Raw genomic sequence first — 21,847 nt, forward strand, 5'->3', positions numbered from 1 at the left:
GCCACCTGACTAGGCAAATAGGACCGCAGTTGTGACTTTTCATCCAAAAGACGGCACAGCTGACAGTGCAGCTCTCTCTCTTAATTTACAGTAAGAAGTCTCACAACACCGGGTTAAAGGTCAACAGGTTTATTTGGAATCATGAGCTTTCAGAGCACTGCTCCTTCATCAGGTGAGTGTTTTCTCTTAGTTTAGTTTATTTATTAGTGCCACAAGTAGGCTTATATTATCACTGCAATGAAATTACTGTGAAAATCCCCTAGTCACCACACTCCAGCACCTGTTCGGGTACACTAGGGAGAATTTAACACGGCCAATGCACCTAACCAGCACGTCTTTTCAACTGTGGGAGGAAACCAGAGCACCCGGAGAAAATCCACACAGGCAGGGGGAGAATGTGCAAACCCTGCACAGACAGTAGCCCAAGCCAGGAATTAAACCTGCGCTGAGAGCAGCCGTGCTAACCGCTGTGCCACCCTGCTACCCTCTCAGTTCTACAATGGAGTGTCAGCCTTGATTTTTTTTGGCTCAAATCCTGGGGAATGGGACTTGAACCTGGAACCTTGTGACTGAGGGGAATTAAGAACTATTTAGTTACTCACTCCTGCAGGTAAAGGTAACCATTCTCACTGGCCAGTTTTCTTGCGTGGCTCTGGGAATCCTGCACACCATTTCCATAGGTAATCACCATGGCTCCGTATTCACGGCATGTTTTCACCTTGCTCGGCGAGGTGTTGGTCGGCACGATTATGAAGACGGGGATGTGGAGCTCTGTGGCGTGGTGTGCCACAGCCTTGGAAAAGTTGTTGTCCGATGCCAAGATCACACCCTTTCTCTGCTGTTCCTGCAAGAATGGAACAGACAGTTCATAGAATCATACAGTGCAGACTGAGGCCATCCTGTCCATCATACTTGTGTTGGCATTTTGAAAGAGCAATCTAATTAGTCCCATTCCCCCCACCCCCACCTCTCAATTGCAATGCTCTCCCACCTGTTTCAAAACTTGCCTAAATTGGGATGGGATGAAATCTCTATGAAAGGGAAGCAGAGCAGGTGGTGGATTAAATATGTCACCACATTCCCTTTCCTGGGAAACATTTATTGCAACCTGAAACGTATTTATCACAGTTTCAAAGGAATGCTAGACAGGCAGTATAGGCTAGAGTGTCAGCGCTGTAGTGTTAATACCACTAGATTAGTAATCTAAAGGCACCAGCAATGCCTCAGAATATGAGTTCAAATCCCACCAGGGCATCTGGTGGAATTTAAATTCAATTAACAAATGACCATGCCAAATATCATCAATTGTTGCATGAATCTACCAGGTTCATTAATGTCCTTGAGGGAAAGAAATCTGCCATCCTTATTTAGCCTGGCCTACATGTCCCACAGCAATGTGGTTGACTATGTGATTTCTGGGCAGCAAGGTTGCACAGTGGTTAGCATTGCTGCCTCACAGTGCCAGGGACCTGGGTTCAGTTCCCAGCTTGGGTCACTGCCTGTGTGGAAATTACACATTCTTCCCTTGGCTGCGTGGGTTTTCATTGGGTGCTCTGGTTTCCTTCCACAGTCCAAAGATGTGCAAGTTACATGAATTGTCCATGATAAATTGTCCATTAGTATCAGGGGGATTAGCAGGTTAAATATATGGGGTTACAAGGATAGGGTCTGGGTGGTTACATTGTCAATGTAGACCCAATGGGCTGAATGGACTCCTTCTGCTCTGCAGGGATTCTATGATTCTATTTTCTGAAATGGCCGAGCAAGCCGCTCAGTTCAAAGGAAATTAGTGATGGCCAATAAATGCTGTGCTTGCAGATGATGCCCCATGTCCCATGAAAGAGAATCTAAAAGACATTTTGTTACTGGGACTGATGTGTAGTTGTACATGAGCAGCCATGTTAAGGTGTTGCACCTTCCTCAAACCCTGCAACGTACACAGCACTGAATCCAACCACCACTTCCTTCCTGCCGGGCAAGCAGTACTGCTGTCCTATGAGGAGGGTGCTCGACAGTGCCAAGCAGACTGATGCCTCTCACAGCCACATTATGCAGATGCTCCTCCATTGAGCCAAATCTTACTGAGTTCAGACACTAAACCACTCATCCACAGACCCAATTTCCTCCTCCAATATCCACTGGTTTTGCCATCAGTTTCCATTTTCCCCCAATAGTGCTGCTAACTATTTCTATCCCAGCAGCCTATGATTTACTGTTAAGTTGCTGGGTTACTTTAAACCCTGGCTGCACCTCTTTAACAATTGCTGATCCCGATATTCTACTCCCACTGGCAACCTCCCAGCACACGATCCAATCCAGCATGGTTATTAAATGAAAATCAATCCTGAAGGTTCTTGTAAATTGGTCATTTGTAACTCACATGAACAGAATAGTCACAGACATGCCGTCATCACATATTGAATAGCATTAAAGGTTATCGCTGGGTGGTGGTAAATGGGAATATAGAACCTGAAGCACAAACAGATCAGCTATGATCTTAGCAAAGTCAGGGCGGTACGGTGGCACTGCTGTTTCACAGTGACAGGAACCTAGATTCAAATCAGGGCTTGGGTCACTATCTGTGTGGAGTTTGCACATTCTCCCCGTGTCTGCGTGGGTTTCCTCCAGGTGCTCTGGTTTTCTTCCACAGTCAAAAGATGTGCAGGTTAGGTGGATTGGCCATGCTAAATGCATGGGGCTATTAGGGATAGGGCAGAGAGGAGGGCCTGGGGAAGAAACTTGTTCACATCACACTTGAGAACTTGGGATAAAAGTCAAACTGTTGATATAGAGAAGAAGTTTACAAACGTATGAGATAGGAATTGAAGTGGTCTATTCAACCCCTTCAGCATGTTCTGCCATTTCAAATCCCTACAATGCAGAAGGAGGACACTCAGCCCATCAGGGTTGCATGGACCCTTCGACAGAGCATTCCACCCAGGCCCAACCCCTGGCCTGATCTCCATAACCCTGCACATCTGACATAGCCAATCCACCCATTTTTGGACACTAAGGGTCAATTTAGCATGGCCAATCCACCTAACCTGCGCATCTTTGGTGTGTGAAAGGAAACCGGAGCACCTGGAGGAAACCCATGCAGACACGGGGAGAATGTGCAAACTCCACGCAAACAGTGACCCAATCCGGGAATCAACCTCAGGTCCCTGGCACTGTGAGGCAGCAGCGCTAACCAGTGTGCCATCGTGCCGCCCTAGAAAGGATAGACAATTAGCTGAGATGGTGACTTTTACTTTCCATACCTGTGATAATGATGTCAACAAGTACCACACTCCTCGCTCTTTTACACTGCCAGTGTAATGCATATACTCCTTCTTCAAGTAAAGGTCCATCCCATATTGCTTTGAGAGCCTGGAATACTGGAAATAAAGCATACTTGCTGCGTAAGTGAGGTTGAAAGTTGTTGGCTTTGGTCAAATTGCTGACAAGCTGTACCAATCCATCATTTTACATTGGACTAGTAATCCAGAGGCCCAGGCAATGCTGTGGGGATACAGGTTCAAATCTCACCATAGCAGCTGGTGGAATTTGAAATTCAACAAATCTGGAATTGAAAAGCTAGTCTCAGTAATGGTGATCATGACAGCTATCATCAATTGTTGTAAAAATCCATCTGAGTCACAAGTCTCCCTTTAGGGAAGGAAATCTGCCATCCTTACCTGATCCTGCCTATTCTAGAGCCATAATAATGTGGTGTGACTCTAGAACCACAGCAATGTGGTTGGCTCTCAACACATTCTAGCCTCCCACACATTTCCTATTTTAATCACTCTATGATTAGTGCCCTCTGAAATGGCCCAGCAAGGGCAATTAGGGATGGGCAACAAATGCTGGCATTGTCCACATCCCTTGATGGAATAATTAAATATATAAAAAAATTGAGCAAGCATTTCTGGGAGTCTGGGAATCACACCTCAGACCGTGAGCCACAAAGCAGTAGGAAAAGGGCTGTCAATCACTCGACATCAAATGGGGAGCTTTCTTGCCTGTGTCAGAAGATCGTGTGTTTAAGTCCCTTTCCAGAGATTTGTGCCACATAATGTAGAGTTACACTCCTGAGCAGTGAAAAAGAGCACTGTAAAGAGATTCCTGCTGAAACTTTTTGTCCCTTCCCGCCATCAGGATCTTCCAGTCCTGCCAAAGGCAACCCCTTGGAGGCAGAGGGAGTGGGGCACACAAAACCCCATAGACATCAGCAGGACTGGAAGATTCCATCACTGGCCAATGATGGACTGGTGGGGCGGGGTGGGGCTGGGGGTGGAATCCCACCTGCAATCTTTTAGATCTTGAATTGGAATTCCACTTGCCCTGGCAGGTGGATGTAAAAATAAAACCCTGTAGCATATTATTCAGGAGAGAGCAGGAGTGTTCCCCTGCTGTCTTGGCCAATGTTTATCTCTCAACCAACACCTACATCAAATTAACAGGCCAATTATCTCACTGCTGTCTACAGGATTATGTTCTGCTGCAAATATTGCTGTGTTACAGCAGTGATGATATTTCGAAAATATTTCATTGCCTGAGGAATGTCCAGGAAATCTGCTGTATAATTTCTTCCTGTGAAAAGCATATAATGGGAAAGAATAATTGACACTGTTCTGCTCGTGTAGCCACAGTATTTATATGGCCCATCCAGTTCAGTTTCTGGTTAATGGTAACCCTCCAGATGTTGACAGTGAGGGACTCAGCGATGGTAATACCATTGAATGTCAAGAGGAACTGCTTGAACTCTCTCTTTTTGGAGATGGTCTTTGGCACTTGTGTGGTGTGAATGTTACACGCAGTTATCATTCTGAGCCTGAATATTGCCTAGCTCTTGCTGCATATGACATGGACTGCTTCAGTGTCTGACGAATTGCAAACGGTGCTGAACTTGAGAACAGCAAAGGTCCCTGCCCTTGTCTTAACTCGTACTCACGTCCCATTCACTCAGTACCTCTGCGCTTGCTTATCTACACGAGCTCTCAATTAAGCAGCACATTGATTTTGAAATTCTTATCCTCATTTTTAAATTCCTCCATGGTCTAGTCCTTTCCTATCTCAGCCCTACAATGCTGAGATATTTGAGCTTCTCCAATTTTGGCCTTCTACACATTCCCTATTTTAATCACTCCATGATTAGTGGCTGTGTTTCCTGCTGTCCAGCCTCTCTGATTCTCTTCCTTCCTTTAAGGCAGTCCTTCTTTGAGCAACCTTTTATCTTCTGTTCTTCACAGGAGCATTACAATAGCACAGTAGTTAACACTACTGGCTCACAGCGCCAGAGATCCGGGTTCAATTCTGGCCTTAGGTTACTGTCTGTGTAGAGTCTGCATGTTCTCCCCATGTCTGTGTGGGTTTCCTCCGGGTGCTCCAGTTTCTTCCCACAGTCCGAAGGTGCGGGTTAGATTGGTTGGCCGTGCTAAATTGCCCCTTAATGTCAGGGTAAAACATGGGATTGCGGGGATAAGGCCTGGGTGGGATTGTTGTTGGTGCAGACTCGATAGCCAAAAGACCTATGTGAGTATTATGTAAACCTCAGAGTTAAACATAGAAACATAGAAGATAGGAGTAGGAGGAGGCCAGCAGAACAGTGGTACTGTAGGGATTCTACTATTCTATTCTATACTTCTTGCTAACAGAAATGTTCTATACCAACACCAACCCAACAGATTCAAGTACCACCCCAGTCCATGCTAGTGCTCCAATGGAGTGCATTGTGTCTTCATTTGAGTGACATGCCTCATCTGCCCTCTCAGGTGAATGTACCATGGCACTATCAAGCAGGGAGGTTATCCCCAGTGCTCTGGCCAATATTTATCCTTCAATCAACATGACAAAACAGGCAGATTATCTGTTGTTGTCACATTGCTGTGTGGGAGCTCGGAGCTTGCTGTGTGCAAAGTAGTTGCTGCATTTCCCACATTAGAAGTGACTATACTTCAGAAGCATTTAATCGGTGGTAATTCACTTTGCGATGTCCCATGGTTGTAAAGTTTATTGATTAGTGTCACAAGTAGGCTTACATTAACCCTGCAATGAAGTTACTGTGAAAATCCCTTCGTTGCCACACTCCGGCGTCTGTTCGGGTACACTGAGGGAGAATTTGGCACGGCCAATGCACCTAACCAGCACATCTTTTGGACTGTGGGAGGAAACAAGAGCACCCAGAGGAAACCAGAGCACCCAGAGGAAACCTAGTAATGGGCTCTATATGAATGCTGGTCTTTCAGTTTTTGCTTTGCAGGACTCCCACATGTCCAGTGGGACTGTGTCAGTAAACACTGCTGTGGTGTGGAGATGACAATTCCTAGCTTCATGCTGCAGCTTCTATCAATGTAGGCCCAGCAATTCCCAACGTGTATCTACACTGAAAGGTAAAGTTATCAACATACCGTGCAGGGTGTTTTCTGGACTCCGTTCTGGATTTTAAAGGCAGCTGCACTGATGTCCTCAAATCGGACGTATCTGCTATCGGTTTCAAGGGGCCGGTTTGTCCTGTGCTCTGTCACATTCAGGACATTGCTGAGCATTGTTTCTGAGTGGCCCGTCACCGTCATTTCCCAAGTCTTGACGTCTTTTTCCAGGTATTCATCCTCGCCAAAGTCCTTGAGCCTCTCTGGGTTTATTGCCCTGGGCCGAATGCATCCGTTCCCTATTGGTCCATCCTGGTGGCGGCAGGAGTCACTGCGCTGGTGAACCTGTTGACCTTCTTCCTCTCCACTGTGCAAAACAACAAATGAAGACATGTTGGTGCGGGGCGCCAATGAAGGGCTTTCTTCCCTTTGGAGTTCCAAAACCTACAGAAGGCAGACTGCACACTCCATATCTCAGTGAAATTAACCATGCAACAACTTACATTTATATAGTACCTTGAGTGCAGCTGGGATTTTTTTCAAACAAAATTTGACAGTAAGCATTCAGCAAAAGGTTTGGTTAAGCGTTAAATTTCCTTTTGTCTCATGTAGTCTTCAACACTCAAACTCAAAATCCATTTCTGTACACACTTCAGTGGAGAGGTACATTGTGGAGGAAAGATGCCCGGATTCTTATAATATCTGGGTTGTTATCTGACTAAAACATGCTAAAAGAGCTGTCTGGAGGATGGCAATCTGGCCTTCCTTTCCTTTGGGGAGAATTAGACGCTTCTTCAGACCCTCGGGGGCTGCCTTTCTCAACCTCAAGTGGGAATGATGTGGAGATGCCAGTATTGGACTGGGGACGGGGGGACACCGTCAGATGTCTCTCACAGCACCAGATTCACCTGACTCATCTGATGAAGGAGCAGCGCTCTGAAAGCTGGTGATTCCAAATAAACCTGTTGGACTTTAACCTGGTATTGAGAGACTTTCAAAGTGAGAATGCTCATCCGAGGAGCATGCCTGACCTAGAATTGTCCCAAAAAGGGAATAGAACCATAGAATCCCTACAGTGCAGAAGGAGGCCATTTGGCCCATCAAGTCTGCACCAACCACAATCCCACCCAGGCCCTATCCCCAGAACCCCACATATTTACCCTGCTAATTCCTCTAACTTGTGCATCCCAGGACACTAAGAAGCAATCTAGCATGGCCAATTCACTTAACCTGCTCATTTCTGGACAGTGGGAGGAAACTGGAGCACCTGGAGGAAAACCATGCAAACACGGGGAAAATATGCAAACTCCACACAGACAGGGATTCAAACCAGGAATCGAACCCATGTCCCTGGAGCTGTGAGGCAGCAGTGCTAACCACTGTACCTCCCTGCCACCCATGGATAGGATTATAATCCACTTCAACACTATCTACATTCTGAATGGGTAACTCTTCCCTGAATGTACCTGTTCACAGTGTGAACCAAGTGAAACAAACCATGCACATTCACACTTTGGTATGCTGTCAGTGTTCACCACAATCATGCTCTGGACCCAGTCACACCATGCACACATTGCTAAAGCATTATCATCTTGTTGTAACTAATAATCGGTTATTTTTCACTGCAATCATAGTCAAGTCACAAGGTTTTTCATTCTTAAAATGATACTTGTTCACTCATGGTTCCTGAGACAGTGCCAAGGGAGACATTTCTCTATGGTTATGTGTTTTTTTCCTTTGTACTTTCATGGGATGTGGACATTCCTGGCAAGGCCTATTTGCTCCCCATCCTTAATTACCCTAGAACTGAGTGTCTTGCTCGGCCATTTCAGAGGGCAGTTATGAGATAGCCACGTTGCTGTGGGTCTGAAGTCACATGTAGGCCAAATGGGTCAGGGTAGATCTCCTTCCCTAAAGGCTATCAATGAACCAGGTAGATTTTTACACCAATCAACAATGGCTTCACGGTCATCATTACTGGGACTAGCTTTTCAAATAAACTCTGTTTGATAAAAGCTCCCTAGTGGATCATTTAAATCATACCTGAAGTGAAAGATCTCATCAGCCGGATTTACTAATTAAATTTAAATTCTGCCAACCGCCATGGTGGAATTTGAATATATGCCCCTCCATCATTATCCTGGGCCGCTGGATTGCTACAGTATTTATCACATCCTTCGGATGCTCCAAAGCATTTCAAAATTAAGCAGTTTTGAAAGTGGTGCTTTGTAGGAAAATGCAGTAACCAAGTCATGCACAGCAAGATCCCAAAAATATCAATATGGCAATAGCCAGGTAGTCGACTTCACTGACTTTGGTTGAGGGATAAATATTAGTCAGGTCCCTGGGACTGTCCTTCTTCCGTGGTGGCACGGGTTCTTTTATGTCAATCTGAACAGGCTTGCTTTAACGTCTTCACCTCTAAATGATAGCTTCTGCAGCAGTGCTACACTGCCTTAGCACTGCACTGACAGCCTGGAGTAAGAGCTCAAATCACGTCAGCAGGTCTTAAATCCATAAATAGCAACACAGCACAGGACCAGGCCCTTCGGCCCACCATACTGTATAAATCTTAACAACGAAATGCACTGTTCCAATACAACAAACCTCCTTATAAACATACACCTATCCCAAATTTAGCATAGAAAAATAAGAATGCTCACATGGTTTTGCAGCTCAGCAATTCTTGCTATGAATTAGTCTTTTGGATAGAATTGAAACTCTGACTTCCCAGCCTTGTGACTTCCAGCAGACCTCAAGGTACAGATAAAGCCACTACCAGCAAACCACTTACAATAACATTTTCACTCCAGGAAAGCAAGAAAAACTGCTTCCAACATCGCAGAATTTCTAATAACAGGCAGACAGAGACACACAATGCCTTCAGCCAGGAGTCCATTCATCTTCTAACTAAAAAACAGCCAGCAGCTAAAAACTGAAAGTAAAAAAACTCTTGTTACCTGACCTGTCAATCATTCTTCCCCCGAACAATTCCAAGGTGTCATAAAATCATTAAACTCCAGGACATTGCATTAGGCCCAGATTTAACATAAACAAAATCCCATTTAAACTATTTAAGCAGTAATATAAGGATATCTAAGCAGACAGGTCAGCAACAATGAAAAATAAAACCAAAGTTGCTTACAAACTGCAGAGAACATGTTTTCTTAAAAACTCAGTGCCATCATACACTACTTCTGACCCAATTTTTCTAGATACATGGACCAAGGAAATTTTTACAAATATACTGCCAATGTCACCACATATAGTGACAAAGGAAATTCACTCCCTTTGCTGTTTGGAAGCCAATGTGTAGGACTCATAACATTGGCCTGATAAATAAAGCTTGGTATTTGCCAATACTGTGGCTGACACTGATCTTGGTTTTACTTTTTAATCATAAGCATTAACTGCTTCACATTTTCCAATGTGCGTTGGCCTGATACTACGCTCTACATTGTTAAGTACTCTGGAGGCCATTCCTTCCACTTACATTCCCACTAGGAAGTTCCCCTATTGACTTCACCATATTTATTCGTCAATCAATGTCTTGGTTCACAGAATCCATAGAATCTCTACAGAACCAAAGGAGGCCTTCGGCCCATTGAGTGTGTACTGGCCACAATCTCACCCAGGCCTTTTTCACATAACCCTACGCATTTACCCTACTAATCCCCAGTCACTAGGGTCAGTTTAACATGGTCAGTCCACCTAACCCACACATCTTTGGTCTGTGGGAGGAAACTCACGCAGACCGGGGAGAATGTACAAACTCCACATCGACAGTGACCCAAGACCGGAATTGAACCTGGAACCCTGGTGCTGTGAGGCAGCAGTGCTAACAACTGTGCCACCGTGCCATCCCAAATGTGACAACTACATTATGTGCAACAAGATCCTATTGGAACATGGGATCTTGTTGTACATGATGTGGTTGTCACATTTGCTTACAAAACAGCACCCATCCTTCAACAGGGCTTAATTTTGAAATGCTTTCTGGCGTCCTGATGCTATGATAGGTACTATATATAAATGCAACATCCTGTTTCCTTATACACATTTACCACCACTTCTCAGTAAACTCTGATTTAATCTTATAGGACACTTAGCTCTATTATGATTTAACTAAGTACGGTTCACCCAGTTCAAGCTTATAAAAGGTAAGCCTCTGCTAAGAACCGAGTCACGCAGACAGGAAGGCTACAGATTCAATCCCCAGTTGCTTCTCCATTAGGCTGGAACTTTCCTGTCCCCACAGTAGCGGGCATCATCAGTTGACTTTTGGCTGCTCTCCAAATTTTGCCACCCTGCCCATGACAATGCCCACGGCTGCTAGGAGTGGAAAATCACGCCATTAAACATCTCTTCAACCAAACTTTGAGTCACTACCCTTAACAACTCCTCATGTCGGATCTTTGCAAATTCCTGTTTGATCAGACTCCTGTGAAGCCTCCTTTGGATGTTTTCTCATATTGAAGGGGCATTTGGATGCAGTTTTTTTAAAAATTCATTTGTGGGACATGGGGTGTCGCTGGCTGGCCAGCATTTATTGCCCATCCCTAGTTGCCCTTGGAAGGCAGTTAAGAGTCAACCACATTGCTGTGGCTCTGGAGTCACATGTGGGCCAGATCAGGTAAGGACAGCAAATTTCTTTACCTAAAGGACATTAGTGAACCAGATGGATTTTTCCAACAATTGACAATGGTTTCATGGTCATCAGTAGATTCTTAATTCCAGATATTTTTTATTGAATTCAAATTTCACCAGCTAACTTGAGATTCGAACACTGGTCTCCAGAACATGAGCTGAGTTTCCAGATTAATAATCTAGTGATAATACTACCAGGCCACCACCTCCCCTGTTGCTGGTCTTTGCTTGGACGGTGTGAACATGCATCCAAACATCGGGTAAGGGCTTGATTTGGTTTGGTTCCAACGTCTCCATTGCCCAATCGCCTAAACTCAAACCTGAGGAACGGTCACCTGGAGAAAAGGCATAAAATTATGCGCGAGTAGTGGGGAGGGAGGAAGGTTAAGCTACGTCGATGAAAACTACCAACCTTGTCACTTGACCTTTAATGTGAATAAAATAAGCAGATTAATCTCTCTTAGAACCTACTTGTCTCCAAACACACGCTCCACAAAGCTGCAAATAAATAAAGCCAATTAGGAGCAGTTGAACACGGGACAGAAGATAGTACGGAATAATTAGAGACACATTTGACTATTCACAAGGTAGAAGGAGCTTATCAGCTAACCTGATCTTGTGCATGAACGAATTATCCAGCACCTATGTCAGCCATAATCAGGTTGTAAAGAGGTGGAAAATGCTCTATAGAAATGTAGTATTCCCAACTTTGAGTCAGAAGGTGAAGGGATTAAGCTCCACTCTGGACAGCACCAAGTCAATTACAGACTAGAATATGCAGCTGGATTTTAAGTCCTTCCCCAATGTCAGGATTGGAGGTCGGCAAGAACTAAAAATAGACTCGTGGAGGGTAGCTCATTAAGTAGCCAACTGGAATGTACAAATTGGACTCCAGGTTCCCATATAGGTGACAAGGCCTAATTTAGGTTCCTGGAATTTGGCATATAGCATCAGGCTCAAGGCAGGGCAATATTTCTGGTAAGCCTAGAGATCCTTCCAACACGCCTAGCAATCGGTACAACTTAGGCTAGCCTGCAGAAGGGTTCCTTCCACCCCACCCTATACAGTCAGACTGCTGAATCTATTTCCCAAATGAAGATTTGAAATAAGCTTGGAGAGAGGGCACTTCCATCTTGAAGCACCCTCTCTCTTACTTACCTTCCAATGCAGGCTGCTGCTCATTTCAAATTGTAAGGCCTCTGATTAAGAGATCCAGCCTACTGTCTTTAATTGGATGTCGAGCCTGCCCTCCAGTTATTAGTTGGTTGCCATGGGGACGAATGCAATGAGTGACTGTTTCCTCTGAGGATGGGGGTCACAACCTGGAAACAGTCCTGACCTCTGTTACCCACCTTCAGACGGAATTTCCAGCCCATGGTCTTGAAATGCTCGATTGACAGCCAGTGAGGGGCTCACAGCTGGACAGCATGGCCACTGGCTCAGATGTTCCCGCATTTAAAGTCATGAGGAGTAGGTTCAGGCCTAATTGCAGATAGGCCCTGCTCCCAAATGAACAGCAGGCCGTGGACCAAAGCACTGAAGGGCTCAAGTTCCAATACTGCAATACCAATTAGTTCTATGGAGAATTGACACGAGAAAGTCATAAAATCATAGAATCCTACAGTGCAGAAAGAGGCCATTTGGCCCATTGATTCTGCACCAACCACAATTCCACCCAGGTCCAATCCCTATAACTCCACACATTTACCCTAGCTAGTGCCCTTGACACTAAGGCGCAATTTAGCATGGCCAATCCACCTAACCCACACGTCTTTCGGACTGTGAAAGGAAACCAGAGCACCCTGAGGAAATTTATGCAGACACGGGGAGAATGTGTGAACTCCAGACAGACAGTGACCCAAGCTGGGAATCGAACCCGGGTCCCGGCGCTGTGAGACAGCAGTGCTAATTACTGTGCCACTGTGCCATCCCTATGTTGCATTTCATAACAGCAGCTTGCATTTGTATAGCACCTTTAATACAGTAGTGTCCCCAGGTGCTTCACAGGAGTATTACTGAACAAGATTGGACACCTAGCTACATAAGGAGAGATTGGGGCAGGTGGCAGGTGACGCTTGGTCACAGAAGTAGGCTCGATAATGAGTGTGTTAACAGAGGGAGGGTGGCAGGGAGATATTGAGGGAATCCCAGAGGTTAGGACTCGACAGCTGAAGGCATGGACACCAACAGTGACACAAATGTTTGAAAAGGAAGAGAAAGGTTAGCAACGAACATCATTAACACAGTTTATCTGGTGGCTATCATGGCTGTTAGCTGAGCAAAAATTGTATTTCTTAGTGACTTCATAAGTACTTCTTAGCTGTGAGACAGAGATATGTGCTAAAGAAATGCACGCCTTTTTCTCCATTAGAATTGATTTGTGAATAATTGTTTCAGAAGTGAGATATGAAAGGTTATTTTTTTACACAGTAAGTTGTTATACTCCTGAATCCTCTATTTGTAGGGCGATGGAGACTAATATAACATTACCTTTCAAAAAGGGAACTGCGGAAAGAGTCAACGGACGGAATGGTGCTGTAAGATTCTATAGAAATCAGAACTTATTAAGTTAAAAGTTTATTTATTAGTGTCACAAGTAGGCTTACATTAACACTGTAATGAAGTTACTGTGAAGATCCCCTAGTTGCCACACTCTGGTGCCTGTTTGTGTACACTGAGGGAGAATTTAGCACGGCTAATGTACCTAACCAGCATGTCTTTCGGATTGTGGGAGGAAACCGGAGCAGCCAGAGGAAACTCATGCAGACATGGGGAGATGTGCAGACTCTGCAGACAGTGACCCAAGCCAGAATTGAACCCGGGTGCTGTGAAGCAGTAGTGCTAATCACTGTGCCGCAGGAGAAGCAAGGTCACTTCCTCCCCTTCTCCCTATCCCATCTTCCTGGTCTCCTGACCTAACAGACAGCACTGGGTGGAAAATATCTTTGTATCATTTAACAATCCAATTTCAGTTAATGCTTCAGTCCTGGGGAATGTAAGTTTAATTACTCTGCAGGCATTAAATTAATAATTTCATGTGATAAACTACAATCTTGTGAATATTAAAGCAAACTGCAGATACCAAATATCTAACGGAAAACAAAAGATGCTGGAGATACTCAATTTAGGTAGCACATCTGTACATATTAATATACAAATAGGCCATTTGGCTCCTCGAGCTTGATCTGCCTTTCAATAAGATCAAGGCTAATCTGCTTGTGTTTCGAGTTCCACATTCCCATCTACCCACGATAACCTTTGATTACTTTGCCTGACAAGAATCTATCTACCCCCTGCCTTAAAAATATTCAATGATTTCCACCTTTGCATCCAGTGCCTTCTGAGGCAGAGCGTTCCAAAGTCACACAACCCTCAGTGGAAAACCATTCTCCTCAAGTCTGCCCTAAAAGCGCGACTTCTAATTTTAAAATGGTGCCCCCTAGTTCTGGACTCATCCACAAGAGGAAACATCCTTTCTGCATCCATCTTGTCAAGACTTCTTTTATACTTCAATCAAGGGAGAAACAGTTGCTGTGCCTGATTTTTATAGTTTCTGAGTGAGTTAAAGGTCAATGACCTTCTGTCAGAGCCTGTCAGTATAAATCCTGTTGTGAATGGGTCCGGTTGTGAAGCTGTCTTTATCATACTTTACTATTACATGGGTCTCCGGCCTTGAATTCCCATCTCCTTCCAGAAGGTGGGTGAGAATTCAAAGAACAAAGAAAATTACAGCACAGGAACAGGCCCTTCAGCCCTCCAAGCCTGCAGTGACCTTGCTGCCTGACTAAACTAAAACCCGCTACCCTCCCAGGTTCATATCCCTCTATTCCCATCGTATTCATGTATTTGTCCAGATGCCCCTTAAAAGTCACTATTGTATCACATCAAAGGGGTTCACAGAGAAACCTGGACAATGGCTTGTTTCTGTGATCATCACTCGCCTGCTAAAATTTGATTACAAATCTCGGAGGGCTATGTTAAGCACATTCTCCTGGAAATATGCAGCAGGTCTGTCATTGTGTGTAAAAAGACAGGATAGCTTCCCAGGTGTAAACCATCTTTTAGAATCCTAAACTGAGAGGTCAGCAAAGATTTCAGCAATGTAGAGGGCAGGAAATAAGAGAGACTGCAATTATAATAGAGAATTAACAGATTGAAAACCTTCACGAGGGAAAAGACAATTTCAGTGAAGCAATGGAAAGATATTGAAAGAACAGCAGAAGATGTGAATATTAACGATGGCACAGTGGTTAGCACTGTTGCCTCACAGCGCCAGGGACTTGGGTTCAATTCCTGGCTTGGATCACCGTCTGTGTAGAGTCTGCACATTCTCCCCATGTCTGCATGGGTTCCTCCCACAGTCCAAAAGACGTGCGGGTTAGGTGTATTGGCCATGCTAAATTTACCTATGTATACCTGAGCAGGCACTGGAGTGTTGTGACTCGGGGATTTTCACAGTAACTTCCCTGCAATATGTAAGCCTACTTGTGACACTAACAATGAACTATTTAAGAGGATGAAACAACGTTAGCGAGATGGACAAAAAAGAGAAAAATGAGGAAATGGAGATAGAATAAAAGAAAACGCCAAAACAGAAGGTCTGAATTGAAATCCATGTTGGGGATTTATTTTCACTTTCTGACAACCCTGCCAGAATCCCCTCATGAAAATAATCCTCTCCACGTTGCAATCCTCCTGTAACATCGCGCCATTTATTACTGCAAACTTCTGGGGCTTCCTAATCTGCTACAAACACTTGCAAGCTCCAATGAGAAGCCACTAGAAATATATAAGCATTACAGCAAGGCAAAAAAGGTCATTCAACTCAAACTATCTTTATTGCTGTTTATCTTCGACATGAACAGTATCCTAATCGTGTGTACTCACCCTTATCCCTTTATCCCTGTTCCTTTTAACCCATCTATCTGATCCATAAATTAAGGTGTTAACTCCAGTTGTGCATTCCACAACCTCGCACCTCTTTGTGTAAGAAAGTTCTCCTGCTCTCGGTGTTAAACCTTTTTTGTTTAATTTCATATCTATCTCCTTTTTGTTCTGGACCCTATAATTGCTAGTGTCCCTGCCAAATCATGCCAAACAATCGGAATATTTACCTAATTAATAGGCCAACGGCAAAAATAAACAGGCGAAGCAGAAATCCAACAAGACCATAGTGAGAAGGAGAGGAAGAAGGAGGAGGAGGAGGAGGCCGCAAGACAGATTCAACCTGGCACAGGCCCTGAACCTTTGGCCGTAACATGTTGCTTCTCCACACAAACCCCAAGTTCTCAGGGGCAGAGAAGGTAGACTATTCCTAATAAAAAACAAGTTCAACCCGACCTTCTCCAAAACGGATCATATTCTTCATCATCTGAGGAGATCTTCTTGGGAGATTTGTTGCTCCTGAACCTCGAGAACAGTAACTGGGCTGCAAGTTGCATTCTTTCCCAGAGCAGCGAGGATACCAGTGATCACACAGCAGAAGAGCGAGGACACCAGTGCTACCACACAGCAGAAGAACCCGACTCTGGATATATCCTTGTTCTCTTAAAGTGGTTTATAAAACGACAAAGAGTCGCACTTGAATCGAATTCTGGGTTCGGCACCATCAACTTTTGCTGAGCTAAACTGTTCTCCTTGTTAATTCAGCAATGAGTGAGGGTGAAACTGCAGCTGCTGTTTAAAGAGATTAGTTCACCTGTCAAGCTGTTGCTGTCAATTTAGGCAAGGCTAAGATTAGTCTCTGCTGACCTCCTTACTGTGCAATGCTATTAAAGCTTCTGAGATTTACCAACTCTCTGCAAGAGAAACTCCTTGAAGCAGTTCTAATGTCTGTTTATGCCCATACTCTGCTTTGCCCATATAAGGATACTCTCACTTTCACTTTAGGCACCATACCCTATGATGACATCTCTAACCATATGTTGGTCCATGGTTATTTTTGGCAAGATACTGCAGTGGTTTGCCATTGCATTCTGCAGTTTCTGGCTGACTAGGAGACTCTTCCACTGTTACCGCCTGTCATCAAGTGTATTGTAAGGATTTACAGGCTGATAATCAACTTATTTGGCCACATTATGATCCTTCCGTGGCCATTAAGTTGCGGAATTGGAATTGAATGCGGAGTGTCTGATTCAGAGGTCCTGTGCCACAGGACACACACTAGGAAAAATACTATGGAAGCAACATTCTGACATAAAAACAGAAAAAACTGGAGAAACTCAGCGGGTCTGACAGCAACTGTGGAGAGAGAATAGAGCCAATGTTTCAAGTCAAGATGACCCTTCATCAGAGCCCAATATTCTGATATGTTGGTCACCCCCAGAGATTCAGTGAATAAACCATCTGGTCTACAATCCTTGACAAGATAATATGTGAGAGGGTAAGGGGTGGCAATGATCCTCAGTGGTTGGGGAAAGGGGTTACAGTATTCTTATGATCTGTGGGGAAAGGGGTTACATTGTCCTTAGTATTTGGGGGAAAGGGTTACATTGTCCTTGGTGTTTGGAGAAACTGTCCTTAGTGTTTGGAGGGAAAGGGGTTACATTATCCTTAGTGTTTGGGGGGAAAGGGGTTACATTATCCTTAATATTTAGGAGGAAAGGGGTTACATTATCCTTAGTATTTAAGGAAATGGGATTACATTGTCCTTAGTATTTGAGGAAAGGGATTACATTGTCCTTAGTGTTTGGGGAAAGGGATTACATTGTCCTTAGTGTTTGGGGAAATGGGGTTGCATTGTCCTTAGTATTTGGGGAAAAGGGGTTAAAAAAGGCTTGTAGACTTGCACTGTTCTGATAAACTATATTTTTCTGGAGTGAGTGAAAGTGAGAATGAGTGTGAGTGAGTGAGAATGTGTGAGAGCTTGTGATTAAACAATCCTCTTAATTTAAGCCTACGATAAGCTTTCTACTGGTCATTCAAATTATCCACACACTCAGGATGTGAGAAATGCACACACCTTCCTTTTCGAAAAAACGCTCTGATTACAAACAGGAAGGGAACAGGAGTTTCAGTTCTCTCCCAACCCTGTCCAGAATACCCTCTAAGGAATCCAAGCAAAATTTCAATCCAATTTACAATGTGTGGCCAAATTCCCCCCCAATTTGATTTTCAAGTTTGCTGACGACATCACTGTAGTGGGTCAGATCTCAAACAATGATGAGACAGAAGACAGGAATGAGATAAGAGAATCTGGTGAACTGGTGTGGCAACAATAATCTCTCCCACAATGTCAACAAAAGGAGATTGTCATCGACTTCAGGAACCATAAAGTGCCCCCCTGTCTACATCAATGGGGATGAAGTAGAAAGGATCAAGAGCCTCAAGTTTTTAGGTGTCCAGATCACCAACAACCTGTCCTGGTCCCTTCATGCTGACACTATAGTCAGGAAAGCCCACCAATGCCTCTACTTTCTCAGAAGACTAAGGAAATTTGGCATGTCAGCTACGACTCTCACCAACTTTTACAGATGCACCATAGAAACCATCCTTTCTGGTTGTATCACAGCTTGATATGGCTCCTGCTCTGTCCAAGACCACAAGGAACTACAAAAGGTCGTGAACGTAACCCAATCCATCATGCAAACCAGTCTCCCATCCATTGACTCTGTCTATACTTCCCACTGCCTTGGAAAAGCAGCCAGCATAATTAGGGACCCCACACACTCTGCACATTCTCTCTTCCACCTTCTTCATCCGGAAAAAGATACAAAAGTCTGAGGTCACGTACCAACTGTCTCAAGAACAGCTTCTTCTCTGCTGCTGTCAGACTTTTGAATAGACTGAACTTGCATTAAATTGATCTTTCTCTATACCCTAGTTATGACTACATTCTGCACTCTCTCGTTTCCTTCTCTATGAACAGTAAGTTTTGTCTGTGTAGTGTGCAAGAAACAAAACTTTTCACTGTATGTTAATACATGTGACAGTAATAAATCATATCAATGGCCATATTCGGCTCTGAACTCTCACTCTTGGGGTGTCACGATAGCACTATGGTTAGCACGGCTGTCTCACAGTGCCAGGGACCAAGGTTCAATTCCGGCCTCAGGTCGCTGTGTGTGCGGAATTTGCACATTCTCCCCATGTCTACGTGGGTTTCCTCCGGGTGCTTTGGTTTCTTGCTACAGTCCAAAGATGTGCAGATTAAGTGGATTGGTCATGCTAAATTAACTCGAGCGTCAAGAGGATTAGCAGAGTAAATGTGTGGAGTTACAGGAATAGTACCTGGGTGGGATTGTAGTCAGTACAGACTCAATGGGTCAAATAGCCTCCTTCTGTACTGTAGGGATTCTATGATTCTACACACATGAATAATTTAACCCGGCAGTAAATGACCAATAGTCCACTGAGTACCTTTGAAGTCGATGTTGCAAATTGCATACTTTCACAAATAGCAATGTGATAATGACCTGGATTAGCAGTTTCCAGCGATCGTGGTTATAAGATAAATGTTGATTAGGAAACCAGGGAGGATGCATCACTCCACTCTCCTTCAAAGATTGCCCTGTGATCTTATACATCCACCTGAAGGTGCAGGGAGAGAAACTCTTTTCAATATTAAAATTGAAGCCAAACACTGTGGATACCAGAAATCCAAAATGAAAACAGGAAGCTCTGGAAATACTCAGCAAGTTTGGAAGTAGCTGTCAAGAGCAAAACAGAGTTAATGTTTTGAGTTCAACATGACTCTTCTTGCACATTGTTTCTAGCACTTTCCGTTTTTATTTGCTCCTTGCAACATCTCAATCTTCAGGCAGTGCAGGACTGCCTGAGTATTGCTTGAACCATCAGCCTGGAGATGCACTCAACTCTCTGGAGTGGGACTTGGAACATCTAGGATTACTGGCTCAGTAACACAGCCACCACAATTACCATTTTCCTGAATGACCAACTGTTGCTAATAAATAACCTGTTGTTCAGTGGTTGAATGACGTTACAGCACTTCACAAATTGCACATGAATTACTATTTGTTTGTCTACAGAAATAAACAAAGAATCAGTTTGATAAACCTCGCATCCCAATTTCTAAACCATACTCTTTTTTGATGGAACTAACCAATTTGTAAATCTTGCTGAAGGAATGCTGCATACTAATTATTCCTTTTGCTCCATTGTTACACAGCAAGTTTACAGCTATATTCATAGAAACCCTACAGTGCAGAAGAAGGCCATTCAGCCCATCAAATCTGACCCGACCACAATCCCACCCAGGCCCTACTTCCATAACCCCACATATTTACCCTACTCCCATCACCTCACATATTTACCCTACTAATCCCCTGACACCAGGTCAATTTACCATGGCCAATCAATCTAATCCGCACATCTTTGGACTGTGGGAGGAAACCGGAGTACCCGGAGGAAACCCATGCAGACGCAGGAGAACGTGTGGACTTTGCATGGACAGGGACCTGAGGCGAGAATTGAACACGGGTCCCTGGCGCTGTGAGGCAGCAGTGCTAACCACTGTATAGTACTCACTCTGCTCATTATTTTAATGACCCGCCTCATGTTATCCTCAAATATCTTTACATTTAGGAAAGAATTGTAGCCCTCTTGTCTGCAAGAAGTTTTAATTTTTTTTACATAGCCACCAATGGATATTAAAAGCGAAGCTACTTCTAATAGTTTATCATGCACACTCGCAACTCAGCACAGTTACCTACAGTAGGCCTACTGTAACAAAGAACAGTACAGCATAGCAAGAGGCCCTTCATCCCACCGAGACTTTGTCGATATGCGGTTTCTATCCTACTATCCCTGTTCATTTGTCTATCAAGTACATGTACTTGTATTTCTTTCCCCACGGACCACCTGCAGTGCTCTTGTGGACCACCAGTGGTACGCAGGCCACAGGTTGGGAACCACTGCTCTAACTTTCTGATTGGGTGGCACAGTGTGGCACAGTGGTTAGCACTGCTGCCTCACAGCGCCAGGGACCTGGGTTTGATTCTGGCTTGGGTCACTGTCTGTGTGGAGTTTGCATGTTCTTCCCATGTCTGCGTGGCTTTCCTCTGGGTAAGGTTTCCTCCCACAGTCCAAAGATGTGCAGGTCAGATTGATTGGCCATGCTAAATTATCACTTCGTGTCAGGGGTCTAACCAGGTAAATACATGGGGCTTTGGGGACAGAGGCTAGGTGAGATTATGTTTGGTGCAGACACATTGGACCAAATGGCCTCCTTCTGCACTGTAGGGATTCTGCAGTCAGTTCAACAACTTGCATTGATTTGACACCTTATCAGGACTCACTGAGGCTTGTCACACAATCCCCTCACAAAAATCTTTGTCTTTTTATTCCTGCTCACATGGTAGGTTAAACAATGACTGATGCCTGGGATACTTAAAATGTGGCTTCTGTACCTAATGTTAATCAATCAGTACATCAACTATGAAAGGTTCACACCCTCCCTGGAGACAGAATATTGTTGTGTTGTGTGGTACTCAGTAGGAAGATTTCAAGTGCTGCCCCATATACTGCGTAAGGTGTTCCTGAATATGGTCCATAGTCTGTGATCTCAGGAAGGGCAACATACTCCTCTTATAGCACCTTTTCAGGATAGGAGTTCCAAAGACTTACAACCCTCTGAGAGAAAAAAAGTCTTATCTCTGTTCTAAATGGGCAAGCCTTTATTTTTAAACCAGTTTTAGAATCTCCCACAGGAAACATCCTCTCTACATTGACCTTGTCAAGAACTCTCAGGGTTTCAGCATCCATGGACAGCTAAGCTAAAAAATCAAGCACAGAATTTCTTGATTCTGCCCATGGTCACTCTCCACCCACCTCTGGGGGAAGCATTAAGAGGCTGGGCTAAATGGTGATTGTCCTTATCATAGAATCAT

General features: G+C 44.2%; 1 protein-coding gene across 4 annotated transcripts in view; it reads right to left on the reverse strand.

Moving 5' to 3' along the window:
- Positions 1-16,826, reverse strand: part of LOC145360443 (L-threonine ammonia-lyase) — a 61,351-nt gene extending 44,525 nt beyond the window's left edge. For 2 of the 4 annotated variants that reach the window (XM_080215658.1, XM_080215655.1), the window contains exons 1-5: positions 16,115-16,334; positions 11,472-11,498; positions 6,393-6,720; positions 3,261-3,377; positions 603-844 (exon numbers count right to left, since the gene is read on the reverse strand). In XM_080215658.1, the coding sequence (XP_080071784.1) occupies positions 603-844; positions 3,261-3,377; positions 6,393-6,720; positions 11,472-11,498; positions 16,115-16,260 (860 nt within the window). In that variant the 5' untranslated portion in view covers positions 16,261-16,334. The other 2 variants (XM_080215657.1, XM_080215656.1) reach the window with 2 other exon arrangements.
- Between the last annotated feature and the right edge of the window lie 5,021 nt (positions 16,827-21,847).

This window comes from Carcharhinus amblyrhynchos, chromosome 31 (assembly GCF_965287045.1).
Source record: "Carcharhinus amblyrhynchos chromosome 31, sCarAmb.v2.hapA, whole genome shotgun sequence".
In the NCBI taxonomy this organism is placed as follows: Eukaryota; Metazoa; Chordata; class Chondrichthyes; order Carcharhiniformes; family Carcharhinidae; genus Carcharhinus; species Carcharhinus amblyrhynchos.